The sequence below is a fragment of the Globicephala melas genome, chromosome X (genome assembly GCF_963455315.2).
Source record: "Globicephala melas chromosome X, mGloMel1.2, whole genome shotgun sequence".
In the NCBI taxonomy this organism is placed as follows: domain Eukaryota; kingdom Metazoa; phylum Chordata; class Mammalia; order Artiodactyla; family Delphinidae; genus Globicephala; species Globicephala melas.
In genome coordinates, this window is record NC_083335.1 from 704,201 (window position 1) to 714,961 (window position 10,761).

The window sequence follows — 10,761 nt, forward strand, 5'->3', positions numbered from 1 at the left end:
GTTTTGTAAACATTGACATCCTACACTAAATGAAATATATAAGTATATCAAATTTTGTTATTAAAATCAGAATCTGTTAAAGGGCACTTAACACTCAGCTATTAACTGTGAACCCAAATGGCCCAGGGTTAAACTCTGTGCTTTCTGTTTGATACATTTTTTTAAATATTTTCTGTCTTTTTGTTTAAATTCTCACTTTGTCATGCATTGTTCTCTTAACCTGGTGTGAATCTTTTGACCATTATTTTGAACTCTTTATCAGATAAATCATTTAATCTCAGTTTCATTAAGGTCTGTTTCTGGAGTTTTAGCTGTTCTTTTGTTTATAACATATTCCTCTGTTTCTTCATTTTCCTTGATTCTCTGTGGTTTTTCACACTTCTCTCAGTTTTGACAGAGCGGTCTCATGTAGGAGATGAACCTTATTGTTCAGCCCAGCTCTACCTCTTGATTGTCTCTCAAACCTTTGTGATTGTCTAAGGTGCCTTCTTTGTTTTGAGTGGCTCCTAGTAGTCGAGGGTATGTCAAGACCTGTCAGTGTCCCAAAGGGAAGGATCTCAGTCAGCACAGATGCAGGCTGATTGGAAGCCTCAGACAGCAGTTTTTAAAGTATACAAGTAGACCTCTTTCAGGGAAAGACTGGGAGCTGAGGGCTTCTGCTTGGCCTCTTTGCACTAAGCCATGAAGAGATAGCCAGTTAAGAAGTGTTTCTTTGTTTGCTACAGTCCTGTGGATTCTGTAACTCAAACCCCACTGGCTACCAGAGCCATGTTATCAAGGAGGGTGTCCCCTGTGCAGCAGTCACAAAAACCAGGTTACCAAACATGTATACAAGCTCATTCCAGGGAGACACTGGTGACCTGGAGTGGGCCAGAGGAAGAATGTGAAGATGGTGCCCACTGGCCTCTCCCATCTCCAGGGAGGATCACAGTCTGTCCATAGCTGTGTGCTAAATTAGAAGCCTGACCCTCAGGCAGCAGCTTTTAAGGTATGCAAATAGACCTCTTTTAGGGAAAGTTTGGGATGTGAGTGTTTATGTCTGCTGTCTCTGTGGTAGGCCTGGGGGCGGGTAGCCACAATAAGTCCTCACAGACCTATTAAGAAGTGTTTCTTTGTTTGGTATAGTCTGTTGGGTCTCATGATTGCAAGCCCCATTTTCTTTCAAAGCTGTGTGTTTTGGGGACCCATCCCTCAGGTGGAAGTCTTAAAAGTTGGGACACTAGATGTTGGGTTCAAACCCTTCAATCCTCAGGGAGAAGCTGGGAGTTGTGAGTTTCTACATGATTATATGTCACTGAATCAGGGGTAGGGCCATGACAAGATTGTCTCAGCCCTTCTTATACATTCTCATTCACCCAATGTGTAGGAGTCGCTCAGTTAGTTTCTAGATTTCTTCATAGAGAATTGTTCCCCGTGTAACTGTAGATTTGCTGTGTCCGTGGGAGGAGGTGAGTTCAGGAGCCTCCTATATTTCCATCATGGACCAGAACCTCCAGCACTATTTGTAATAGTTACAAACCAGAAATGACTCAAATGTCCATCAACAGAATGGATGAATAAATTGTGGTGGTATAGTCCCACAGTAGAATTCTATTCAACATGAAGGATGAATGAACTATTGCCATATAGCACAATGATGATAAATCTCCTAAATATAATGTTAAATGAAAGAAGCCAGGCACAAAAGAGTACATACTGCAGTATTCCATTTATATAAAGTTTTATAAATAAGCAAAACTAATCTTTGCTGACAGAAGTCATGATGGTAGTTATCCTTGGGTGAGGGGAGAGACAATATGGGAAAGGGGGACAGGGAATGTTCTGGGGTTCAGGTAATTATCTATATATTGACCTGGGTGCTAGTGAAATGGATGTGTTCACATCATGAAAATTCATCAAGCTTATGATCTGTGTACTTTTCTGTATATATAGTGTACTTCAGTAAACAAAAATTAATTTGCCTTAGGTAAAAAAGAAACCCAATATCTTAGGAAACCTTTTTCAGTGGCTTCCCACAGTACTTAGAATAAAATCCAAAGCCCTTACCATAGCCTACAGAGCTATACATGATCTGGCCCATGGCTACCCTCCTCCACTTCACTTCTTACCATTATTCCCCTTGGTTACTCAGCTCCAGCCACATGGCCTTCTCACTTGTCTGCAAACATAAAACTACTTTCCACCCTAAGACTTTGTACTTGCTGTTCTCTGCCTGGAACACTCTTCTCTCAGCTTGTCACATTGCTGGTTTCTTATCCTACAAGTACCAGCTCAAATGTCACTTCTTTAAAAAAAAAAAAAAGTCCTTCTCTCAACAATCCTTCTGAAATAGACTTCCCAATTTTTTTTTTATCATTTAACACTATTTTTTTCTACATAACATCTGTAACTAGTTATGTATTTGTTACTTGTTCATCATCTATCTTTCTCAATAGAATGTAAAATCCCCAAAGTCTGGGATCATGTCTGCTGTGTTCACCATTATATCTTTAATGCCTGACACACCACCTAGCACATAGCGAGTACTCATGTAAATGTTAGGGTTGAATGAATGAATCAGTGAAGATTCCTGGGTAAACTCTCTACTAGGCTGTAGCTAGGATTTCTCCCACGAAGGAAAACACCTGAAAAGTTGTAAGTCATCCTATTAAAAAGAAAGCTTTGTTAGTACAAACTCTTGCCAACCTCAGCTTGGTGAGGAGAAAGCTCAGATCTTTCCCCAGTGTTTCTATGAAATTTGGCCAAGGGAATGTTCTTTAGATAAAACATAATATTCTAAGATGGTAGAAACCAGCTAAAACTTTCTTTTATCCCCTATCCTCAGATTTTCCAAAAGAAAACAAAATATGGTCAACAGGCAGTGGAGCTCTTCTCTAAAATCCTGTAGTCATGAGAGAACATTATTATTGTTACCTCATCATGGGACAAGTAATAAGTATAGGGAAAGCTTATGTAAAATTGCTTAATAAGCAACAGATTTCTTTAACATGTGTTTGAGGAGATCTTTCTTTCTCACAATTTCACCTTAGGTACAACAACTATGACCGGGCTGTCATCAATACCGTACCTTATGATGTTGTCCATCGTTGGTATACAGCACACCGGACTCTAACAATAGAGTTGAGGAAACCTGAGAATGAGTTTTGGGTCAAACTAAAGCCTGGCAGGGTGGGTGCCAAACTCGAAAGATGTCAAGTAAGCTCGTTATACTGAAGCAGTGAAGAATGAGTACTTATTGAATACGTGAGTCAAAATGTTGCAAAGGAAAAAGAGAAAAGAGTCCTGGGTGTTGGCCCTGGTCCTACCACTCACTCACTAAATGACCTAGAAGCAGGCTCTCCCCACTGACTCAGTGACTCTATTTGTATGATGAGGGGGTTGAAGGACTCCCTTTACCTTCTCTCTTCCCTGGGACCTTGATTCATTAATTATTTCATCCTCATGTCCCTATGGGCTAAGGGTCCTTCTGGCTTTATGATTCCTTTTTTTTTTTTGCTCTTGATATTTCCTCTGGATAAAGAATATCTCTAGCTTAGCATAAGACATAATGAAATAGTTTAACTCTTTGAGAACATATATAATAACAATTAAAGAGAAAGAAAAAAAAAGAAACCAATGATCTGGTTTGCTTTGATAAGAGAATAATTAATCAAGAAATAAAAGCTCCTCAAAGTTCAGGGCCTGTAACCTGCTGTTACCTTTGTTACTTCCATTTAGCCTACTACAGAGCTATGTACATCCTAGTTTCCAAATGTTTGTTTAATCTCAAAAGAAAAACACCTCATTGAATGTAACCAGAGAACAACCTAAAGCTTTTATTTTAAATGATCTCTTCTGATTTAGGGTTCCTTTGGTCTGCCCTTGTTCTGAGTGTTTTTTCTCTCTTTTTTTCCCACTCACAGGTCCTATTTATAGACAACTGGCGCGTCCTACATGGCAGGGAATCCTTCACTGGCTACCGCCAACTCTGTGGCTGCTATTTAACAAGGGATGATGTATTAAACACTGCTCGTCTCTTGGGTCTTCAGGCTTAAAATCGACAGCATTGGTATTATGAACACACCTGACAACCTGGCTACCAGAATTCATATCAGCAGAATAATATTGTGTCAGTACCGACTTCAAATTGTCTCCTTACCTCATCACACAAAACAAAAGCCTCCCCTTTCTCTAACAGGGAAAACCTTGGAGAGAGGCTTCTGAGGTAGCCAATGTCAGCCATCTAGTATGGTAGCTTTCTTCCCCAAGCTATAACATGGACTCATTTGGTTTTGGGACCCTTTGATGTAATTGTGGTCAATCTGCCTCAGAAATATAATCACCACATTGATAGAGAAACAATAATAGTCACTAGGTAAAAATTTGTTTCAACAGGATCTGTTAAAAAGAAATGCATTCTAGAAATAACAAAGCCTTAATAGGGCAGAGATTTGCAACATTTTTGGTCTTAAGACACCTAATCACTCTTAAAAGTTATTGAGGGCCCCAAAGAGTGCTTGGATGTGGGTCGTATCTATTGCTACTAATTGTATTAGATATTAAAACTTAGAAATGTTTAAAATTTACGGACAAAAAGGCACACATCCATCAGCTGTCAGAGAGATGACATCATCGCATGTCATGTAGCTTCTGGAAAAGTCTTCTGTACATTCATCAGATAATTCGAGTGAAAAAGGCAATATCATCTTAATGTTGTTATTAAAAATTGTTTTTAATACACAGACCCACTAAATGGATCTCATGGACTGCTCTAAAGGTGTCTTTAGACCACACTTTGAGAACCAGTGTGCTAGAGGATACCTTGGGACAGTCCTTTACATAGGCCTATGGATTAAAGAGTTTAACTGGAACCCTAAATTTTTCTCTGTGGTCTCCTAGAACTACAGATATTGTAGGAATTGCTTCATATTACAAGCTCAGTGATAAGGTGGGAACTGAATACAGAGTGTTTTATCTTGTGAGAAGAGTTATCTCTATCTAAGTCATCTCTTGAGGAGTAAAACTAAGAAGTCACAATAGCTCCTGTGAAACAAACCCATCAGTTTTGTAATTCCGTGAGGGATAATTGCAGAAAGTTTTTAGGCGTTTCTGAGGTTCCATATAGTAATTCACACACACATGCACATGCGTGTGTGCATACACACAAAACACAACAGAGGGTACAGAGGGTTAGTCTCTAAGATTGTTCAGGGAATTCATCACAATCGATGATGTGCCTCCAAAGAACTGGAGATTACTATCCGAACTTGCATTTTGGCTTTTGATGGAATTTAGGATACAATCTGTTTTCCTCCATTTCTGTTAATCGTTTTTTTCCTTTTTTTTCCCCTATCTTAAAATATTATACATGTTAATTGCCAAGATTTGACTGGGTTAAGTATAATACCTTGTTTCTTTGATTTTTTTAATGGCTTTCCTTTATATGTGGAGAGAGAGAAAGGGAAAGGGAGACAGAGATAGAGAGAGACAGAGAGATAGGTGTGAGGTTTATTTTCCCTTGGCTTTCGTTGAAAGCGAAGCTGTACAATAACCACGTTGACTGCTATAAAATGATGAAAGACGGTCCAGGCTAGGATGTGCACGAGAGGAAAAAAGCATTATTAGTGAGGCTAGGAGTCACAAATCAAAGAAAAGTCAGTATTCTGACAGAGAATAGAGCGTAATCTGATGTTTTCAGGAAGTTCCTAGTTCACATTTAATAGTTTATACATTATTTTATTGACCCATCCAGTGCTCCAAAATATGTTCTCAAATATTTCTGCATTTTAATTGTACTATATAGGAATCTTTAGGGGTCTTCCATGAAGTGTGTTTTCCTCTTAGGTCAAAGGATTGATAATTAAGTTCACGTCTTAAAGAGTATACCCTTTAGCGATTAGAATAGAAAAGTAACAACAAAAAGTAACAACATTTTAACATACCGTCTTTTCTCTGTACTATTATGTACGCTTAAAATATGTTACCATTCATTAGTCTTCATCAGGATATTTACCTTTTTAGAAGTTTTACCTAAATTAGCCTTGAAAATTACACTATAACTGAGGTCAGCATTGCTTTATGACAAAGAAAGAACATATTCATGGCCCTGGAGAGATAAGGACACAGATCAATGTTATCCCTTACTGAAGGACTCCCTTTACCTTGTCTCTTCTCTGGGACCTTGATTCATTAATTATTTCATCCTCATGTTCCTAAATTTTCAATCAATACTTTTCTACAGTGTACTCTCCTCAGAGGAAGAAAGAGGAAAAGGAATTATTTGAGTGTTGATGATGGTCACTGACAACTTTCTATGTGAGAGATTTCTTTTTCACATCTCTTTCTGGTGTCCCTGAAAATGTAAGCATGGGTGTGTGTCAACCAAGCTCACTGTAGGGTCACTTTTACCTTTTGCTATAGTGGGATGGGATCAGTAGAGAGTCAAGAGCACAGCACCTAATATGGTGTTATAGCACCTAACATAATCATTTCATAATATGGATTTGTTGTAATGAAAATAAATTAATGAATTCTTTTCAAACAAACTCACCAGAAAATATCACATTCTCTGTATGTCTTTTTGTGTTTGGCAGTTAACTGGTGCTGAATTTTGTTCACCTTCATCTAGAGAGACCAAGCATTCAAGTGTGCGCAAACTGAGAGGGATTTCCTGGGCTGCAGAGCTTATAGTTTTAAAACTGGGAAAGTCCCACACAGATCATGACTGTTGGTCCTTCCTTCTTGCTGCTAGCTGCATTTTGCTCTTCAGTTTTCTCTTCTTCAGTTTAAAATGAAGGCCTTGGACTAAGTAGCATCTAAGGGCTGTGCCATTCTGTAATTTTGTTTGGCCTCTCATCGCTTAAGTTTTCTTATATGGGTGCAGTAAGGAAAATACCTACCCTCCAGGGTTTTGTGACAAATTTCTGATTATTAACTAAGATGTTTGTGGCACATAATAATGACCAATAATAATAGCTAACTCTTACATAGTGCTTGCTATGTGCCAGACACAGTTCTAAGTGCTTTTAATACCCACAGCAACCCTATCCCCATTTTAGAAATAAACAAATACAGGCAATGAGAGATTAAGTGGCTTACCCAAGATCACATAGCTAAGTGTCAGAGTTTGGATTAGAACCTTCACAGTCTGGCCACAGAGACAATGCTTTAAAGTAATTTGCCATATTGCTCAATAAATGTTAATTCCTACCCCCCTTTCCCATACTTACACAGTCTAGCTGACCAATCATAGATAATAATCATCTCCACTGTTACAGTGTTTCCCAAAAAATCTTAAAAGAACCATGAGAATATCTACATTTGTTTTGCAAATACTCTGCAAACATCCACAAACACCCCCCCACAACTTTCTAAAAACTTTTCTTCACTTTCTCTAATTTTACCTCTTTCAAAGGTGGAACCTTGATGTTAGAAGGAAATCAATCAACCTATTCAGCATGTTTCCTTCTTACCACAATCTTGCAAAATACCAGTCAGTTGTTAAGATCAAAAGCACCTTACAGGGCTTCCCTGGTGGCGCAGTGGTTGAGAGTCCGCCTGCCGATGCAGGGGACACGGGTTCGTGTCCCGGTCCGGGAAGATCCCACGTGCCGCGGAGCGGCTGGGTCCGTGAGCCGTGGCCGCTGAGCCTGCGCGTCCGGAGCCTGTGCTCCACAACGGGAGAGGCCACAGCAGTGAGAGGCCCGCGTACCGCAAAAAAAAAAAAAAAAAAAGGACCTTACAGGACCTATTCACATCACTGCCCCAGGAAGCTCTTGGGCATATTGAAGATCCACTCACAGAGCCAGCTGATGGCTCGGCTCAGCTCCTAGTTGTGAGGTCAGCCTGTGTCTGTGTCCTCACCTCTTCAAGGTTGCAGCTCACCAGAGCCAAAGATGCTGGGAGATTTGGTAGTAGCTCTTTTTTTCCTGATTTACATTCAGGGGTTGGTGGGTAATTTCATCCTGCTTCTTGGCTTTAAGCAGTGAGCTTCCATCTTGCTCATAGTTCTTTTAGACACCACTGTTTGCTTCCAGTGCAGCAAAAGCCTGCTGCTTCAGCACAGAGACAGTTATCCTTTTTGTGTGTATGTTGACCATTCCTTTTTTATTTTACCTTTTGATATTTTGCCGTCATTGCTGTGTGTTTGGAGCACAAGGCTAGCCACAGCATGAACCTACTGTAATATCTTGAATGGAGATCTTTTCCATATTGCTATTATTCTTCCCTGATTCCCTAAACTGAGTTTGCAGACTATGACTGCACACTTTCTTGATGGATCAGGCTCATCGCTGTCGTGTCTGTTTTTGTGCCAGACTATGAAACAGTATGAAGTCTTAGCTTGATTAACAGAATCCAAGCTTCCTTTCTCGAAAAAACTAATCAAACATCTCTTACAATTGTGATACATTGTCTTAAGCCGTGTGTGTGTATTATATTGATTAATAGTGGTGTTCTAACTTTTTCTATGTGGGTGGATAAGCATGGTAATTTATCGTGTGCACAAGTGAAGATCACAAGGGTCAATGCTATGCACATCTTTGAAGTCAGTGAAGGCTTTTCTGTATTAGCCCCATCATTATCTATGGTCTACCCTTTGCCCCATTGATGGTGGTTAACTCCCTCCAATTCAGGTCCTCAGTGTCCTCTCACCTTCTGCTTTCTAGCTCCCTCTCTGATACCTTGACTGAGGCAGCATAGTGTTGTAGGAAGAGCATGGACTTGAACCAACCTTGGCTTGAATTCAGCCTCTGTCTCTTACTAGCCTGGCAAATTTTGGGAAGCCACTTTCTCTCCTTGAGCCTCTGTTTCTTAACCTGCAAAATGGGGTAAAAAATGACATCTATCTGATAAACCTGTGGTAAAGAATGAAATGAGGTCATATGTATAAAGTGTCTCCCATAGTGAGCAGCACATAATAAACACTCAGTACTTAGTAGTTTATCATTGTCACCAATATCAGTATTTGAACAAATAGCAGAGACCAGGGTTAGCCTCTGTGTTTGATAGAAATCAGCATTCTACTTAGAGAGAAAGAGCAAAGTTATGGGAGTCAGAGCTGGAAAAGTATGTGGAATGCTAAGGGTCAGAGAGAGTAGACAGGTCGTGAATTGCAGAACTACTGGCAAGGCACCTGAACCTCAAGCATGGCCTTTATGGATAGGAAGTTGGTTTTGGGTAGGTGGTCCGGGGGCTGAGAGCTGAAAGAGCAGAAAGGTCATAGAAGAGATCAGAGAGCCTGATGAGAAAAGCTGAGTCTGGAGTGTTTTAGGGAGAGTGGCTTGATAACAAAGATGTGTAGGGTGAATGAGGCAGGCAAGGAGACATCCATGCCTGCAATGATACTTCCACATCTAACTTCACCACCTTCCAAAACCCCACTGAAACTACTATAAAACGATATTTGAAAAGATTAGAAGAGCAGGAAAAGAGACAACTAAGAAGTCCACAAACTAGGAATTGTAAGCCCTTCATGGGAAAAGCCAGAAAACAACCTGATTTACTAACTCCCCTTTGCTCCTCACAAGAATCTTCAAAGGTTGCAACAGGTAACTCTGAAAGGGGAGGCGAAGGGGGAGTGGGTACCAAACTAATGAGGGTTTTTGAAAAGTAAGAAGTAGATTCTTTTCAAAATCCCTTTCTGTAGTTGATGCCTGCCTGCACTGAGTGTCTGGCCCTTCCCTGCCCTGACAGAAGTCTGAAGTGTTATATTCTCTGCAGAGGGTAAAGCAGAGACAATCTGGACTAGGAGTTCCCAACAGCTGGAACAACAGCTGGAGTCTCATATTGAAAACAGAGGGCTCAAGTGGAGGTATGCACGCTGAAAGCTATAAACCCCCAGTCCTCTCCAACTCTGACCCTAAAATTCCGGCAGCTGGAGGAGTATTCTGTGGGCCATCTGACCAATGAAAGAGAAAAATATCTAAGGATATTGATACTGAAGTGTCCCCAGAAAGGGCCCAGCTGGATTAGTCTACAGTGAAGCACACAGTTTGACACTGTGAGGCAGATGAGGAGGAGGAGACCCGTGCAGTCGAGGATACTGATTTTCAGAAGGGGACAGTGGACCTGAGCATGTTTCTTACTGAAAGGAAAGGAGCTAGTCAGAAAAGAGGGAGAGATTAGAGGATTCTGGAAAAAGAAATTAATCCAAATCGGAAAAGAAGAACTAAAAGTGTCACTGTTTGCAGATGACATGATACTGTACATAGAGAATCCTAAAGATGCCACCAGAAAACTACTAGAGCTAATCAATGAATTGGGTAAAGCAGCAGGACACAAATCAATGTACACAGTCTTCAAAATCCAAAGAGACACGCCAATTATTGTGCCTCTTTCTTAATCATAAGTAGTGTGAGGTGCAACAACTTGCTCTCACTTAAGAAGTAATATCCTGACTTTCCATAGAATTTCCACAGAGTTTAATCTCCCTCCTTATGGCAGACATTTTTTATATATATATATATGTATATATATATACATATACATATATATATATATCACAACTCACAACAAAAAACAAGGGATCTGGCATTGCCCTGAGGGATGGACAGTAAAATTAATACTCCTTATAAATGCAAACTTATTCTGATTTTACTTATCGTGGGGAACTGGAGAAAAGAAACTTTGTGGGTTGTCGATTTGCTCCAGAATTCACAACACATCTGAAATCTCAGCTGCAATTGATATTGCCACCGAATTAAATCTGTGATGATCTGCTGTCATTTTCCATGACCCATCTGTCTTTTGTAGGAGTGAAACAAATGAGTTACGTTGGGATAT

At 40.0% G+C, this 10,761-nt stretch overlaps 1 protein-coding gene across 3 annotated transcripts in view; it reads left to right on the forward strand.

The window, feature by feature from the left end:
* TMLHE (trimethyllysine hydroxylase, epsilon) overlaps positions 1–6,541 on the forward strand; it is a 68,948-nt gene extending 62,407 nt beyond the window's left edge. For all 3 annotated transcript variants that reach the window (XM_030850213.2, XM_060292730.1, XM_060292731.2), the window contains 2 exons: positions 3,030–3,168; positions 3,903–6,541. In XM_030850213.2, coding sequence (XP_030706073.1) covers positions 3,030–3,168; positions 3,903–4,034 — 271 coding nt within the window. In that variant the 3' untranslated portion in view covers positions 4,035–6,541. The remainder of the gene's footprint in view (positions 1–3,029; positions 3,169–3,902) is intronic.
* Positions 6,542–10,761: the final 4,220 nt, after the last annotated feature.